The sequence below is a fragment of the Rhipicephalus microplus genome, chromosome 3 (assembly GCF_043290135.1).
Source record: "Rhipicephalus microplus isolate Deutch F79 chromosome 3, USDA_Rmic, whole genome shotgun sequence".
Taxonomy (NCBI): Eukaryota; Metazoa; Arthropoda; class Arachnida; order Ixodida; family Ixodidae; genus Rhipicephalus; species Rhipicephalus microplus.
The window spans coordinates 154,105,854-154,123,245 of record NC_134702.1 but is presented as its reverse complement, the minus strand read 5'-3'; the positions used below and the strand labels follow the sequence as shown (position 1 = coordinate 154,123,245).

At 50.4% G+C, this 17,392-nt stretch overlaps 1 protein-coding gene across 1 annotated transcript in view; it reads left to right on the top strand.

Annotated features, from left to right (window-relative positions):
- Positions 1–17,392, top strand: part of LOC142803972 (LIM/homeobox protein Lhx1-like) — a 194,709-nt gene that overhangs the window by 119,872 nt on the left and 57,445 nt on the right. The window contains exons 3-4 of the mRNA XM_075890367.1: positions 12,100–12,213; positions 13,195–13,622. Coding sequence (XP_075746482.1) covers positions 12,100–12,213; positions 13,195–13,622 — 542 coding nt within the window. The remainder of the gene's footprint in view (positions 1–12,099; positions 12,214–13,194; positions 13,623–17,392) is intronic.

Sequence of the window (17,392 nt, the reverse complement as noted above, 5' to 3'; positions counted from 1 at the left end):
GCAGAGAGACGGGCAGACGGAACACACACACTCGCGCGCGCGCACACACTGACGCATATTTCCGGCGTCAACAGCGTTCCCGCTGGAGAAACGTTGCTTTCACGGTCTGATTGGAAGTGTCTCCTGTTTGCGCTACTGCTTATACTAAACTTCCGTATATTCACCGCTGGTAAACTGCACGACAAACAGCGCGAAGCCCCGCACACTCTGTCTCGCGCCGTGAAAGATCCTTGGACATTTTCGCCTCGCTTTGTCTTTTTCTACTTTCTCGCAGGAGGAGAGAAAGCGTAACAACACTGCTTTCTCTCCTTCTCGCTCTCCACGCAAGGGGTGGAGCGGCGTCGATATTTCGCCCGGGCGGTGGTAATTGATGAGTTCGTTTTGTGTCGGCGGTGGTCCCCCCTTCGATATCGCAGACGGGAATCGGCCGCAGGCGGCGGTGGCGCGGTAGCAGCCCCGAGTCGCCGCTCGCTCGCTCATAGCCCGCTTCGACGTCTCCTCAAGGTCGCTACCTGCCAACACGCCTCTGTGCATTCACACACTCGATCGCCTTACACCATCGTGCGACAACCGGGCACATACACGTCTGCACAGCGTGCGCAACAACTCTCTTGCGCTAACGTGTTACGTTGTGGAATGCGGCGAAGTTTATGGGTGATCACGTTCGAATGGCACGACTGAAGCCGTGGACAGCCATACAAGATTTATTACTCTACTTGAAGTACTGAATATAAAGATTGTCTTTTTTTATTCTGTTGGTTGAATAGACCTTCATTGAGATCTAATTTCGCATGACGTTTCTATACAGCTTAGTGCGTGTCTATAGTAATAATGTTTGTAAAGTGAAGGCATTGCGACGAAAGAACAAAGAGGGAGACGTTCAGGGGAAGCCTGGATCTTGGGCTTGCGTCATATAGCGTGCTGGAACTCTTCGCTTTGTCATCATATATCAACGGCTCACAAAAATACACTGCTGAACTCGATCGGGCTTTCGTTGAGTTCAGTAAACGTTGTCACGAGATGCGGTTGAAAATCCGTTTTGGGCACGTGGCTTAATTAGTAGTGGTGATATACACATAAACAACAAGTTCGCGCGAACTGTATACGTGGTGTAATCTGTAGGCCGCAAAATTATCAATTTTCTGTGAACGGTCAGCACATCGCATGCAGACTTCGCGACCTAGCTCCTGTCTACTCGTATATTCATGTGTAATGTGTGCAAATAGTTCAGATGCATGCAAATGCACGTAGAAATGAACGTGAGCTAAATGTCAATAGCGCCCACTTACCGATCGTCTAATATACGTGTAAAAGGTGTGCTTGTCAGACACAACAAAAGCAGAATACTTAAAGGAAGGCTTGGATCTGATGCATAGCAGGCGTGTTGCACCGTTTAATCGTACTGATATCTCGTCACAGACGCAAGCGGCCATTTTCTGCATACCTTTAGGCAATATTATACAGCAGCTGCCGATGCAGGAACCGAATCTAAAGGTTCGTGGTGTGCACCAGACTGCCATATTAGATGATGAGTCATGCGGCAGCCATGTGTGTTCCTCCAGAACTGTTGCATGAACGTTCGAATGCCTTTGCCGCAGTCATCAAACCGCGCGTGGGTGTTGTTTGGCTGTTCCCACTCTCTGTCGCGCGGACACACACACACACACACACACACACACACACACACACACACACACACACACACACACACACACACACACACACACACACACACACACACACACACACACACAGAGTCGCCCACTTTGTATCGTTGCGTAGCGCACGAGCCCTGATAAAGAGAGAGAGATAAATAAGAGGAAGAGACAGGGAGGTTAACCTTGAACTTGTTTGCTACCCTGTACAGGGATAGGAAAAAGGGTCGGAAAGAGGATAGAGATAGAGAGATATAAAATAAATTAGAAAAAAAAATTCACATGCGCACACATCCAGGGAGTTCCGATCACAGTCGTTTGGACAGGCCGGTTAAACGCAAGAAGCTCAGGAGCGCCTTCACAGTCCTGCCGGTCGCGCAGGATTCATTTTTCCGTATAGGAGTCTGGTTGTTCAGTTCGTCTATGCATTGCAGAGTGACTGTCTCTGCGAGCAGTATTGTGAAGCCCTCATAAAAGTAACTATAGGACATATTGAGCTTACAGCGAGATTTACTTATCTCCAAAAGTTAATCAGATGTAATTGAAACTACATTGCCCACGGGCGCCTTGTGCAAGGGAGTGCTCGGGATGAACAGGCGTTCCCTTTGTCCTTTCAGACGTATCTATTCGTATACGGCACGGCTACGATCGCGACGATTGTGATGATAACCATACCACTCCCGTTGAGCTAGTCGTAAGAATTGTTGGCGTTTAACGTGCGAAATCAACAATATGATTGTGAGAGACGCCGTAGTGGAGGTCTCCGGAAATTTCTGCTACCGAGGGGGGTTCCTTAACCTGCACCTAATCTGGGCACACGGGGATAAGGCATTTTCGCTTCCACCGAAAATAAGAAAGTCGTGGACGGGATTCGATCACGCGACCAACAGTCAAGCAGAATCGCTGACGACTGCAGCTTCCCTGTTTCTTCGTGATAATAAAATTTCGTTGCATCTGTCGCGGTCGAGCAGGCCACCTCGCTCCGATCTTATACAAATCTTCACATAAGCCTCTATTTTCTCTTTTGTGTAACAACTACAGTTCTACCAATCTCTTCCGAGACATACATACATACATACATACATACATACATACATACATACATACATACAGGCAGACAGACAGACCTGGAACTTTGTTAAGGTCGTGAGCAGCCAGCCAGTGCACTCGGACAGCCGACTGTTAAGCGCCTCTAGTTTATTGACCACGACTGACCCTACGGTTATTGCACGCATGCAGTGATGTCCTTGGACATGGGCCTGAATGCGGGCACCATGGAGAGTCCATTGGTCGCGGTCTTCGGTGGCAGTAGCGTGGGCCGCACTGCTGAATGCAGGCCACGTGCGAGAGTCGGCTGCGCACGTTGCCATGCCTCGCGGGTTGGCAGGCTGCAAGCTTGTGTAGCCTATATAACATTGAAGGTGTGTGTGTGCATGCGCAGTAGAAAGTGCTGGTGCCGTGATGAATGCCCTGTCGTGACTGGGGGAATTTGTCGGGCCCGGAGCCATCCAAGGGTCAGGGCGAAGACGGGCCGAGGAGCCGGAGCTGATAACTTGAACGATTTATTTACACTATTTTACATGATGTTGAAGGTAACGTGTTACATGGAGTAAGCATCATACTAGATGATGGAAGGAAGCTCTCTCTCCGAGCGTCTTGCGCTCGCGTTTTTATGCCCCCCCGAAGGGAGAAAGTCACACCGCCTCCTTTCCAACCCAGGAAGGGAGGAGAGGCCCGCCCAGTTCGCTGCCCGGCGAGGGTGTAACACACACAATACACGACACCACTGGCACAGTGCGAGAACGGGGAGTCGTACGCGCCGAGATGACTCTTCGAGGAGACATCGCTCGGGAAAGGCGCCATGGAACGTGAGGAATGTCCCCGAAGATGGATACAAAGCGCTCGGCTCATTGTCCGCTGAATGTTGACGACCCAAGCAATGACCACTCCTTCTAGGCAGCCCAGACAGCGAACAGCCCCCCCTCGGTAATCCGTCGGTCGTGCGTGCCCAAAGGGCTTTTGGCAAGACGAGCCGACGACTCTAAGGAATTCGCAGTACTACTGCTGTGTTGTTGCCGATTCTGGACGTCTCAGGACGCGCTGCGAAGCCGGAACCATTCCACGCGTCCAAGCGGCGCCCAGACATGGGGGCCGATCACAACAGCTCGTCCGCCGCCGGGAAAAGGACTCGTAGATGGGCAGCCCAACGCTGCACCTTGAAGAGGCCTGGCAGCGCAGCAGCTCTGGAACGGCTGCGGCTCAGGTTTTCTCTCTCGCTCAAGTGGGGTCAGCAGGTCCGTAAGTAGTGCTTCTCCGTCGAAGGGGCCCCCGCAGGTCGAAGGCTGGGACTGACATTAGTGATCAAATCCGCACAGTACCCAAGCAGCGACAAGGCGGTACACCACCCCTCCCGAGATATGCCAGGCTACTGAACTCTTAGCCCGTTGTCGGCATAAAAGCAGCCACACTAGAACGTTGCTCGGAACGTCCCTAAACAAAGCAATATGGCAACGCTCCTAAAGTTTTGAAGAATTTACCTTAAATAAATTGCACTCAAGCCGCAAGTCGCATAGCTTTGAGGCAAATGGCGAGTGAGAAGTGAGAAGGTCGGGAAACTCAACTAACAAATTATATCCCTTTCTCAACGTCTGGCCTTGGCAGGCAGACTAAGTAACAGGTTCACCATGCAGTAAAGGTTAAAAAAAAAAAATCCAAAACGAAAAACGAAAAGATACACGGAATGACATAACAAAATAAAAACACTGGCTGTCGTAACTCAATCGGAATGCGCTTGCTCCTTATCACAGGAAGCCTCGGCTGAGAGCATCGGCATTTCCATTATCCCGCCCCTTTTTGTAGCGGATCTCAAAATTATGTTCTTGCAGTGCCAAACTCCATCTCAGTAGGCGGCCATTTTTAGGCGACATATTCCGAAGCCATGACAAGGGACAGTGATCTGTCTCGACAAGAAAGGGCGAGCCGGCCAAGTAGCACCGAAGCTTGTGAATAGCCCATACTAAGCATGCACACTCTTTCTCTGAGGTGCTATAAGCCTCCTCACGTGTTGAAAGCTTACGACTAATGAAAAGCACGGGGTGCTCCTCTCTACTTTCATCTCGCTGACTCAGAACAGCCCCAAGACCCCTTTCACTAGCGTCGCACTGAAGTACAAAAGGTCGGTTATAATCCGGAGCTCGTAAAATCGGTTGAGACGTCAGTGCTGCTTTCAAAGCCTGGAACGAACTTTCCCTTAACTCGTCCCACTGGACCTTAACGGGCTCTCCCTTCCTTAAACTGTCGGTCAGAGGACTGGCGATCTGTGAATAGTTGGGGATATAGTGTTGGTAATATCCAGTGAGGCCTAGAAAGGCCCTGATATCAGTTTTAGTGACAGGTCGGGGATAGTTCTCGATGGCGGCAAGTTTTACCTCGTGGGGCCGCCGGCATCCTCGCCCAACAATGTGCCCTAGATACTCTACTTCCGCCTGTCCCAATTGACACTTTTCTGCTTTAACAGTGAGGCCCGCGTTCCTTAAGCGCGTCAAGACGTCCCGCAAGTGGCTCAGGTGTTTTTCCCAGCTGTCCGAAAACACTGCAATATCATCTAGATAAGGAACAGCGTAGTTCTCTGCTCCCGCCAGCACACGATCCATGAGCCGTGAAAAGCAAAAGGGCGCGTTTTTGAGCCCAAAACTCATGACCAGGGGTCGGAAAGTGCCCAAGGGGGAGATAAACGCTGCGTATTTACTGGCTCGTTCGGTCATAGGCACCTGCCAGTAGCCGCGTGTGAGGTCTAGCGTGGAGACGTACTGAGCCCTGCTGACAGTTTCCACTCTCTCCTCTACGTTGGGAATAGGGTACAGCTGGTCTCGCGTGACAGCATTCAGTTTCCGATAATCGATGCAGGGTCTCGGTTCCTTCCCGGGTGCTTCCACCAGTATTAGAGGGGAGGTGTACTCACTCTCCGACGGGACGATGACACCAATTTCCAACATTCTTTGAATCTCGCGTGCGAGAATTTCCCTTTGCCTGGGTGACACGCGATAAGGCCGTGAAAGAATGGGTTCCCTAGAAGTTAGTTCAATGTCGTGCTCAACTAAATCGGTTCTTCCTGGCCTGTCGACGAAAGCTCCCTCAAACTCGCGCAGTAGGTTCTCCAGTTCTCTTTTCTGTTCTGCATTCAAATTCGAGTTACTGGTGACCGTGTCTAGCAAGATGTCGAGGGACTGAGAATTAGAAGCCTGCCCGGGAAAAGGAAAATCTGTCTCTAATTCTTCCGGAACGTTAAGCGCGAGTTGAACTACTGCTGACCGCTGGTGGTAAGGTTTCATCAAGTTTGAATGGTAAATCTTTACCTCTTTCCGCCTTCCCGGTAGTTTGACCACATAATTGGTGTCCGACAACTTCTGCATAACCTTCGCAGGGCCCTCCCACTGAACCGCGAGCTTGTTCGCTTTAGATGATGCTAAAAGCATCACCTGATCTCCTTCTGAAAACGAACGTTGACGTGCGTTCTTATCGTACAGACGTTTTGCTTTAAGCTGCGCTATTGTCATGTTCGCCTCAACGAGTTCTCTGCAGGTCTGAAGTCGCCCGAGTAAGCCCAACACATACTCGATCACAGTGGGATCCTCACCTCTCCCTTCCCAAGATTCTCGCAGCATGCGAAGTGGGGTCCTTAGAGATCTCCCATATACTAGCTCAGCGGGACTAAAGCCGGTGGCCTCGTGCGGCACAGACCTCAGGGCAAACATGGTGGCTGGCAAGCATGCTTCCCAATCTTTCCGATTCTCGTAGCACAATGCCCGTAAGACCCTTTTGAGAACCGAGTGCCATGCTTCTACTGAATTGCTCTGAGGGTGTCTGACGGAACTGTGTATTATCCTAATGCCACACCTCTCCAAGAATGTGGTAGTTAGTGCGCTAGTAAACACACTGCCCTGGTCGCTCTGTAACTCTGACGGGAAGCCTACTCTCGAAAACACTGAAAGCAAAGCATCCACTATTTCTACAGATGACTGCTCCTTCAAGGGAACCGCCTCCGGGAATTTTGTGGCAGGACATATCAAGGTTAAGATGTAGCGGTACCCTGACTTTGTCACAGGCAGGGGGCCCACAACGTCCACGACAAGGCGGCGGAAAGGTTCACTAATGAGTGGCACCAACTTTAAGGGCGCTTTCTGCTGGTCGTGTGCTTTGCCTATTCTTTGGCACACATCGCAGGATTGCACATACCTCTCGGTATCCTTGAAACAATTGGGCCAATAAAACTCCCTAAGTAGACGAGTCTTCGTTTTCTTTTTGCCAAGATGGCCCGACCACCCGCCACCGTGACACAGCTCCAGTACTTTGGCTCGATATTTCTGTGGAACCACTAGTTGATCATAGTGCACCCCCTTCGAGTCTTTGTACTGACGGTACAAAATTCCGGCGCGGCGGTGCAAAAAGACGTTCTTCCGCGCCAACCCCTCCTCCACCATATCGCTCAACTTTTGCAGCGTTTTATCCTCGGCCTGTTCCGCAGCGATAACCTCCGGGCTTACTTTCGATAGCTCCAAGAACCCGCCCATGCAAGGTGGCACGGAAAGAAGGTTAACTTCCTCGCTGGCCTCACTGGAACTCTTAAAGCTGCTTTCGCCATCGCTCGGGACGTTCTCCTGATTCGCGTCTGCCCTTGTTTCGTCGGGGCCCTGTGCCTCTCTATTTTGGGAACTGCCGAGCTCCTTTGCGATCTCCTTTGCCTTAGACCGCGTTAGAGCATGTACAGTGTGTTCTCCAAAGCTCAGACCTTTCTTTCTTAACAGGTCCTCCGAGTGGTTAGAAAAAAGGTAACCGTACTGCTTCGGCAAACTTTGTGACACGGCAGCCTCTGTTTCCAGTTCTCCGAAGGGACCCTTGATGAGGACTTTGGCCACTGGCAGACACACACTGTCTTCCTGCGCTACCTGTCTGATCCACGCGCAGTCTCCGGTGAACCCATCCGCGGGCACGTAAGATGGGTGTATTACATCCATAGTGGCCGCGGAATCGCGTAGAACCCGGCAATTTTGCCCATTGACAGTCATCTCTCTTAAGTACGGTTCAAGTAACCTCATGTTCTCATCAGTATGGTTAAAAAGGGAGAAAACGAGTTTTTCCTTACGGCAACCCACTGCTAAGTGCCCCGGTTCATTACATCGATAGCACACAATGGGTTTCTTTGCCTCAAATGCTCTGTCGCGATTCTTATCCTGTTCTTTCTCTTTGCCAGCGCGTCCACTCATGGTCGATTCCCCGTGCGTGTCTTTTTCATTCGTCCCTCCTGGTGCAATAGGGGCATAACTGTTGCGCTCAGACTGCTTAAAATTCTCACGGTACGGTTTCTTTGTGGGTTTGTTGCGCTCTCTTATTTCCTCACGCCTCATGGTGTACTCTTCAGCCAGTTCTGCGGTACGCTCCAAATTCTTTTCCCCGGGCTGATCTAATACCCATAAGCGTGCTTCGTCACTTAGAACGTTCAGGAATTGCTCCGTGCAAATCAACTCGACTACCTTGTCATGGTCTCCAAAAGCTCCCTCGCCCTTAAGCCACTCAGTGAGATTGCACCTCAGACTGTATGCAAAATCGGCAAATGATTCACTGCTACGTTTGCTACTATTTCTGAAACGTCGTCGGAAAGCTTCAGCAGACAGCCGATACCTCTTTAGTAGCGCACGCTTTACAATATCGTAGTCATTCGCCTCCTCTCGCGGCAAACGAGCCAGTACATCCGCTGCCTCGCATGGAAGCACGGTCAAGAGCATTTGTGCCCATAACTCACGCTCAAACTTGCCTTCGCAACTTCTCTCAAAATTGACCAAAAATAACCCGATATCCTCTCCCATCTTAAAAGGATTCAGGAGGTCTTTTATTTTTGGTGCCTTACTTACTGGAGCATTGAGTGTTGCGCCTCCTGAGGTAGTTGCCCGAGCTATTTCTAAGTCTAGGCGCTTTTTCTCCAGTTCGTGCTTGCGCTCGCGCTCGCGCACGCGTTCCTGCTCTTCTTTATGGCGCTCTTCCCTTTGGCGCTCGCGCTCGCGCTCCTGATCTTCCCTTTTTTTTTTTATATCCTCCCACAACTCCACGATCTCCTCGTCATCTCTGCTTGCCTCCATAGCCCTGATGACTTCCGCCTTTTTAAGATGTTTCCCGCAATCAATCCCGAATTCCCCGCATATCACGTCTAGGTCCGATCTGTGCAACTTTCTCCAAGCCATGGCCGCTACTTTTCTGCCGACAAGTTTCTCAAGGGAAAGCGTTGAAGCAAGGTTCCCGTGAACAGGCTTCCAACACTCTTGTTACCAGGAAGAACTAATTTAAGCCTGGCAACTCTCAAGGAGAAAAGGTCGTGCACTCACCAAGCCGGAGTCGAATTCCTGCGCAGATCATCCCACCGCTGCCATCCACTGTCGTGACTGGGGGAATTTGTCGGGCCCGGAGCCATCCAAGGGTCAGGGCGAAGACGGGCCGAGGAGCCGGAGCTGATAACTTGAACGATTTATTTACACTATTTTACATGATGTTGAAGGTAGCGTGTTACATGGAGTAAGCATCATACTAGATGATGGAAGGAAGCTCTCTCTCCGAGCGTCTTGCGCTCGCGTTTTTATGCCCCCCCGAAGGGAGAAAGTCACACCGCCTCCTTTCCAACCCAGGAAGGGAGGAGAGGCCCGCCCAGTTCGCTGCCCGGCGAGGGTGTAACACACACAATACACGACACCACTGGCACAGTGCGAGAACGGGGAGTCGTACGCGCCGAGATGACTCTTCGAGGAGACATCGCTCGGGAAAGGCGCCATGGAACGTGAGGAATGTCCCCGAAGATGGATACAAAGCGCTCGGCTCATTGTCCGCTGAATGTTGACGACCCAAGCAATGACCACTCCTTCTAGGCAGCCCAGACAGCGAACAGCCCCCCCTCGGTAATCCGTCGGTCGTGCGTGCCCAAAGGGCTTTTGGCAAGACGAGCCGACGACTCTAAGGAATTCGCAGTACTACTGCTGTGTTGTTGCCGATTCTGGACGTCTCAGGACGCGCTGCGAAGCCGGAACCATTCCACGCGTCCAAGCGGCGCCCAGACATGGGGGCCGATCACAACAGCCCCCATTAATGCGACCTCTCGGCGAGCACAATGTTATCTGCGTTCAGGAATCTGCGCCCGGCGGCGCTGGCCTCGCGTGTGCTATTGGCGCTGTGTACACACGCACGTGCACGCCACACGCACCCATTTCTGAAGCTAGCGCAGACGCACTTAGTTATCCGGGGCTGTGTCCAGTATACAGCTAGATTAGTGTTGCAAATGTATAAGAAACCTTTTTATTTTCTGTGAATAGCTAATTTTCTGTTCCGTATTTCAACTGGATGTTAGTCATCTATATGAAATTTTTTATGCGCTGCCACTAACCACTTCTTCGAGCAATTTTAGACATATATATGAATTGGTCGGTGTGCATGTTTGCTTAGATCGCCTCCCGAAGTACCAGCCTACGTCACGTGTATACATAGAACGCTTCGCATTAAACAGGCAGGGGGGGGGGGGGGAATCGCGAGTGAACAGTAGGCTTTTCGCGTAAACGGAGCTGCACCTGTAACAGCAGAGAGGTAAGTTACGGAAAATTGCCGCATATGCAACGCTAGCAGTCGGTGCCCTAGTCAGGGGCATACCAAGCCCGAGACCCACCAACGGCCCATCCTTCTATGCGAATTTCTCTTTGCTGTCGTATTTTTTAAAGACGATAGTCTTTCTTGGGGACCTTCGACGGGAAAATTTTGGTCTGTCTGTCTGTCTGTCTGTCTGTCTGTCTGTCTGTCTGTCTGTCTGTCTGTCTGTCTGTCTGTCCGCCCTAACGATACCTCAAATGGCATCAAACGGCCAACCCGATTCGCAGCGCCCACCAAAAGTGCTCAAGATTTAGCGTTCATAGTTGTGCGATTGTCAATTAAAAAGCAATTGTTGCTCATATCTGAGGTGACACAACAACGCTTTGATGTTTTCTATGTCTGCCTTTATACTAGAAGAGGCATACACAAGTAACTCTAAGGAATGTAGTGTTTAATCGCGCTGCGCTGACAGTGCAACGCGATGCTCAAAAAGGTGTTTCCAACGCAAACTACGACGACACGGTGGTGGCACCTGCCCGTCGCTTTGCGTTCTACACCTTATCACCTCCGAGACTGGCGAGCATCTTTCTCCGCGGGCTGCACGCCTTCATTTTCGAAGATAACTGCCAGATGGCACTTGTGTCTAACGTGCGTAGATGCGCTCGTTCGCCTCCGCCACACGCTCGAGGCACTCTAACGCAGCGCCTGCAGAATACCATTCACCGATTTTCTTGCGCAGAACATCAAATAAACGTTTTGCCCACTCTCTCCAGACGCAAAACTATCGTCTTTCGACGACATATACAGTCTTCTGACATGTAAATTCGGGCCAATTTTTTTCTTTTACATTGTTCTTTTTTTGCCATGGCACGCAGAGCACAAAATGACACTCGATTACAACTTCCTGCCCCCCCCCCCCGCTCTGCTTGCAGTTTATGCAACGCAAAGGTTGACTACTCACGTGTAATGGCCAAGTACTGTCTGAATATCGTTCATGTAACTGACAAAATCCTTAATCTACTTTGTCGTCAGTTTTATTGGAGAAAACGTTTCCAGCAGGAGATAGCAAGCACGAGAATTTCTTCGATGTATTTTAGCGTAGTATTATGAGTAATTATGATGATATCTAGTTAGTTCTAAGCCCCCAAGTCACGATATGATTAAGGGATAGCGTCGTAGAGGGCCATCTGGAGATTAAAAAAAAATACAATCTAGTGTTCTTTGACGGGCAGTAGTGCAATTCCGGGCATCGCACAGCACACTGGCCTACTGCCCTCTGGCGATTTGCCTCTGCCGACATGCGATTCGAAGGCCGGAATCGAAGCCATGACCTCAGGCTCAACAGCCGAGCACTCTATAGCCATTTATTCGCCGTGGTGGACTAAATAGAAGCAGAGACACAGCAACGCTGTTCTAGCTAGCATGTTTGTTGCCTCGACATTGCTGTTGTTGCAGCCTGCCATTCTAGGCCTCCCCCCAACCCTGAAATTAAAAACCTATAAAAGAACAGAAACACTCAAATCGTTGTTTGTAGAGATTGCAAAATTTATCGCGCGTCATTTTGCGACGTCTCCGTGCGATAAAGTATATAAGGATCAAAAGCCTACTTTGCAACTATGGTTCTTGTGTGGTGCACGCTTAGCATCGTGACTGCCAACAACAGGGAGTGTTGATATGAATAACCACGAGCTCTGTCTGTCTCTCTTGTGTGCATCCGTGTCGTGTTTGAACGTGCCCTTACACCCTCATGTAGAATGTGGAGGCTGGCGTCTAATATCCATGGCCCTCTCTTCCTCTCTGCCCCCTCCCCCCATTGCAATCGCAGGTTACGTTGGCTACTGCGGCGGCGTCGCCTCGAGTCCCGAAAAGGGGCTGAAGCCGCAGTTTCCTGCCTGGGGTCCTCCGCTCAGGCCGTGTCACATACCTCCCCCTTACGCAAGTACGCACACGTATTCTGGCAATTAACTACACCACCGTCAATCATGAGCCACACTGAGACGCGTCTTTGAGGCTGCAGAGCGGCAGGAATCAACAGTGGTTACGTGCACTGGCTTCTTTTGTGAACATATTTGTATTACTGTATTATAAAGAGCACAACGTTTGTAACACATGACTGTATTATATAGGGCGCTACGTTTGTAATAGCCCCTGATTCTTCATTAATAAATTTGTCGGAAGAAAGCTGAAGGTCAGAGATCAATACACAGTTTACAAACTTGCATACCCGTACCAGGAATTGTTTTCCGGCAAGGGCCCCTTTGCTGAAAATCTTGACCATTTTAGAAAAATACGCACTCTTATTGCTTATTTTCGACGAATTACCCCATTCTCCAGTATCTAAGAGAGGAGAAAGGGGTACTGGGTTCCTAGGGCAGCCTGCTGGATGCTAGCCTGTGTCCTTGGCATTAGTTAGTTGCTGCAGTTCAAAGCTAACGCCTTAGGTGTACATTTTTGTTCTGCGTATCCTACGGCGTATTCGTTAAGTCTTGTCTGCCGTTCCTGAACGGTCAGATACCGGCAGAACTTCAATGTCTCTCCAGACTTCCGCTTTGCGTTGTGCAAGCCCAACTGTCGCCTTCACATGATTCGTGCCTTTATTGGGGAAGTACAAACCAACGCACCTTGCTGGTTACTGCGATCAATTTACATCAATATCGACACCGAAACGGCACTGCGTACGCCAGTGTTAACACGCACGTCGCGTTGTCTATCAAAACGTATTTTCTTCCTTTGAGATGGACACGTATGCACAATTTCCCTTTGTATACGAAACGTTCAATGCAGCCCTGTTGTATTACACGGGCACCAGAAAAGGTTGCAGGAGGCATTCATCTCTGTCCGCTTATGACTGTATACCGCTGTATCGAGCAATTAATGACAGAAATCTATCAGGCTGAATTCCCAATGCTTCATCTCGCAGTGCTGGGTCCCTCGGGCTCCCCGGGTGACGCGACACTCGACCTGGACGACCCGTCGGACAGTGGCGGCGGTGACGCTGACCTCTTGCTACGCGACCAGGACAGGGACTCGAGCGTGGAGCGTGAGCTGACGCCCGGCGGCGGGGCGGCGTCGCCTTCGGCCTGCGGCGGTGGGGCCAAGGGCAACGCCTCGTCGGTAGCCAACGGTCCCAAGACGGAGCCCGGAGGTGGTGGGGGTTCGGGTCCCGAGGGCGGGCCGGCGACGGGAGACGAGGCCCAGGGGGGCACCAAGAGGCGAGGACCGCGCACCACCATCAAGGCTAAGCAGCTGGAGACGCTCAAGGCGGCCTTCGCAGCCACGCCCAAACCGACGCGCCACATCAGGGAGCAGCTGGCGCAGGAGACAGGACTCAACATGCGCGTCATCCAGGTGCGTCTCCCTCGCTCGCTCACTTCCGTTCCTCCCGCAGGTAAGAGCGTAGAAGAGCCTTACATAAGTCAAAGGCTACTGGGGTTGGCGATGCGCTGCACGGTACATAATACGTGCAGCGGTGATCTTCCAGAACACCAGGTTTATGACGACTTACGGGATGCTTGGGGAGAACTTTCGGGAACAGTTGAAAAGCAAGGACAACGAGTATATCCCGTTTGCCGCCTTCCTCCTACCTTTCTATTTTGTGTTCACGGAGAGCGTCACTATTCCTATATTGATCTGCTAATGGCTTCAAGTCAGATTTCCTCTTATTTACCCGGCCGGCCGCAATACTCAATATATTCTATAAACCTGGCTCAAAGAACCTGTCTCCCTGTTATTGAAAGAACGGGGAAATTATTTATCAAATAGAATGCTTTGACACTTTCGCAGCTAAAATCGGCGCCCTGCTGAATCGCATATCGCGGGGAATCCTCATACCACTTTATTCCAACAAAGCGTTATATATCGGGCAGCCGAAATCGCTCGGTATTCTTAAATGCGAATGACGCGAATTGAAAAAGCGCATAAACCGAGATGAATCCGTTAAGGTAAATAGTCATTACAAACGTTGTTTAAGCACGTGAAACGCTCAAAATGTGGTTTCGTCGCTGTCGCTGCAGTGGTTGATCGAATTTGTCTTCGGACAGGTTTGCGCATCACTGCACGCAACATTGTAAGGCAGGATGTTGCCCAGCGAGGGCTTTTCCGCCCCATTTTCCTCACTTGTTTCCGCCGTTCGCGGCATCGGGGCACCGATCGAGACTTCTACGCCGCGGTGCATGTATGTATACGTTTGTGTTGGTCTTATCGCATCGGATCACGATCGGAGGCGACGGCGGCAATGTGAAAGTCACGACTTCGAGGGAAGCCCGCCGCCCCGGGCTGTTGTGAGCCGACGAAGCAGCGCAGCGCCGCCGCTGGAGAGAGGCGTATACACACACACGCACGAGGATGACCACGTTTCTAAACGGCGGGTATGCGTTACGTCATCCACGCCAGGATTCCGCAAACTTGGGGTGCATTTTTTTTTTCGGTTATGCGACTGTACGAGCACGCTCCATTGCCTCCGGCACGGAGCGAGAATCCGTGGCCTCCGGAGAGCTTCATCATCTGTTCTTTTCTTGCTTCGACTGTTAAGCTTGAACTGGCTTACACTGTGTGCGTTAAGTACGTCGCTGCGAACTTAATTTGGTACATTTCGCCACCGGTGTAGCCGCACTTCGCGGTACGTTGTCAGTAAAGGGCGAAGATCTTGACAGCGCTGATAGAAAGAAAAATATATCACACAATTGGTCCCTCTACTAGCCAATTAGGCTATGGGACCAAACAAGTGTTTGCGAAGTTTTTTGTTACATTGATGTGAAAGTTACAATAATAAAAAAATTAATACACACTCCTTTAAAAGAGAGCGGTATAGCTATGTGTATGAAACGAAAGATCACACAGGGGTAACGAATGTTCTATAATATGTGATGGAAATTGAGAGGAGGAAAAGCCCTGTAATGAGTATACAGCGCAGATAACCTGTCCTATATTACAGAGTATATGGCACGTGCCAAGAAAAAGTGCTTTTAATGACCGCAAGATAGATTGCGTGACCCGATCAGAAAAATGAAGTGATCTGAAGCTATAGACAGAGATGATAAGAGCCTCATTGACAGGGTGTGTTTAGAAAAAGTGGTGAATTATTTAGAGTAATTGGTACTGTCCTATGGGAGAGCGTAAAGCCGTCCCGTAGAAGGTCAAGGTACGAAACAAAGTCATTTAAACATGACCAGCCTGAGGGTGGCAATTGGTGGTTGTATACGATAAGATGACGATCGTCTCTGTGACTTCACGCGCAGCTTGTGGGTCACTGGTTATGTGGCCCTGTGTTTCGGTTGGACCATCGTCATTGGAGGGGGACGTAAAACCGTCATAAGTGGTCCACTCGTAACGTGTACGCTATGAATATATGCTTTAGTGACTCAGATACGCAGATGGTCGCAGCGATACGCGATCAGCTGTCGCTTCCCTGATTCTCGGTAAAGTGATCTTTGCCTCATACCCCTGTCACACGGGCACTTAAAAGTCTTTTAAGTAAGCGGTCTTTTTCCGAAAAGGAGTTCCTGACAGCAAACACACGGCACAGAGCGAACTCCTTTTCAGAAGCGGTCTTTTTCGCAAACGGAGTTTGTCGATCTCTTTTGCGGCTCTGAATGAGTAGCCTCGAAACCAGTGGTCGCCAGCAATTTTCGAGTGGTGGGAAAAAAAAAGCGAATGCTTATTTTTCTGTCACCAAAACTCTTTGTAAAAACAAATTTCATATCCTGCAGAAGGTGTAATGAACTCTTTTAATGGTTATTTCCTTTTCTACTCTCGTAAGCAGCTACAACGCGTCGGCAAAATCACGTGGTGACGCTCGGTCTTGCGCTGCTTTATCCTCTCCTTGGCGGCTTTTGCAGCGTCTGCCTCGCTTTCCAGAGCGAGAAGGTAGGCCGTGAGGCTTGCGATCCTCGCTTTTTCTCCCGTATGGTCGCCCATAACGTGTCGAGAGCAGTAGAGAGCAGCGAAAAACAAATACGGTAAATAAAAGCACAGTGGTGCCAGGCGGACTTGTGCACGTCGCTAGTTATGGGAATGCTTCCTTATCTTGTGCAAAAAACTTTCACAATGGTGTTTCTTCATCGCTTATTCTTAAATTTATTTGAAGAAACGAGCAGTGCAACAAGTCTTTAATTTGTACATAGTGATACATCGTTTAATTTTCATTACTTCTCTTTTAACTGCTAGCGCCACGCTTTCGCTAGCGTCTTCGAACGAAAACACAAAAAGGAGATCGTTGCTGCCGCGTGTCTGCGCCGCAAACACCTCTCTGTTAAAAGTCTTTCAACTTCGTAAAAGACCGCTTACTTAAAAGACTTTTTGCGCGCCCGTGTGACACAGGTATCAGACGACGAGTTGAATCGATTGTTTCCTTGCAAACTTTCCAGGGCCGCTAGTGACAAACAAACAAAAAAGTCACAGCATATCAACGGAGTGCATGATGATGAGTGGGCGAAGCGTATACCAGTTCATCCGCGCCTCCATCCGTCCTTCTGTATATCTGTCGGTCTCTTCGCCCGTGCGTCTGTTCATCCGTCTGTCCATCTATTGAACACTCCAAGTACCGCTATCTCACACCTTTTCATCATATATTAGATGCGGAAGCATCTTATACTCGCGCCTTGTAGTGCGCCGTCCGCGCCGTCCGCACCGCTTCTCGAACATTCGACAGCTGACGCGCGCGCATGCGCCGTCGCGCCGTCGCCCACCATCTGTGCCGCGCACGCTTCTCCTTCGAGAACATTCGACAGCTGACAGCGCATGCGCCGTCGCGCCGTCGCCATCTGTGCCGCGCGCGCGCTTCTCCTTTGAGAACATTCAACAGCTGACAGCGCATGCGCCGTCGCGCTGTATATATACTCAAGGTCGGCGCTCGCTCACTCAGTTGCCGCTCGTCGGTTGGTTTGTACGGCGCGTCGACGTCCAAGGTCGCGGTGAAATGAATTCCAACGAATCCACAAACACAATGATCGACGTCCCTTCGACCAGCGCCGCCCTTTCGCATACGTGTGTACGTGTTCACTCATTTAACACCCCCTCCTACAACCACGTTAACCAATTTAGCCATCGACCCAAGTAAGTCGCAATTTAACACCCCATTTCACAACCACGTTAACCAATGTAGCCATCGACCCAAGTAA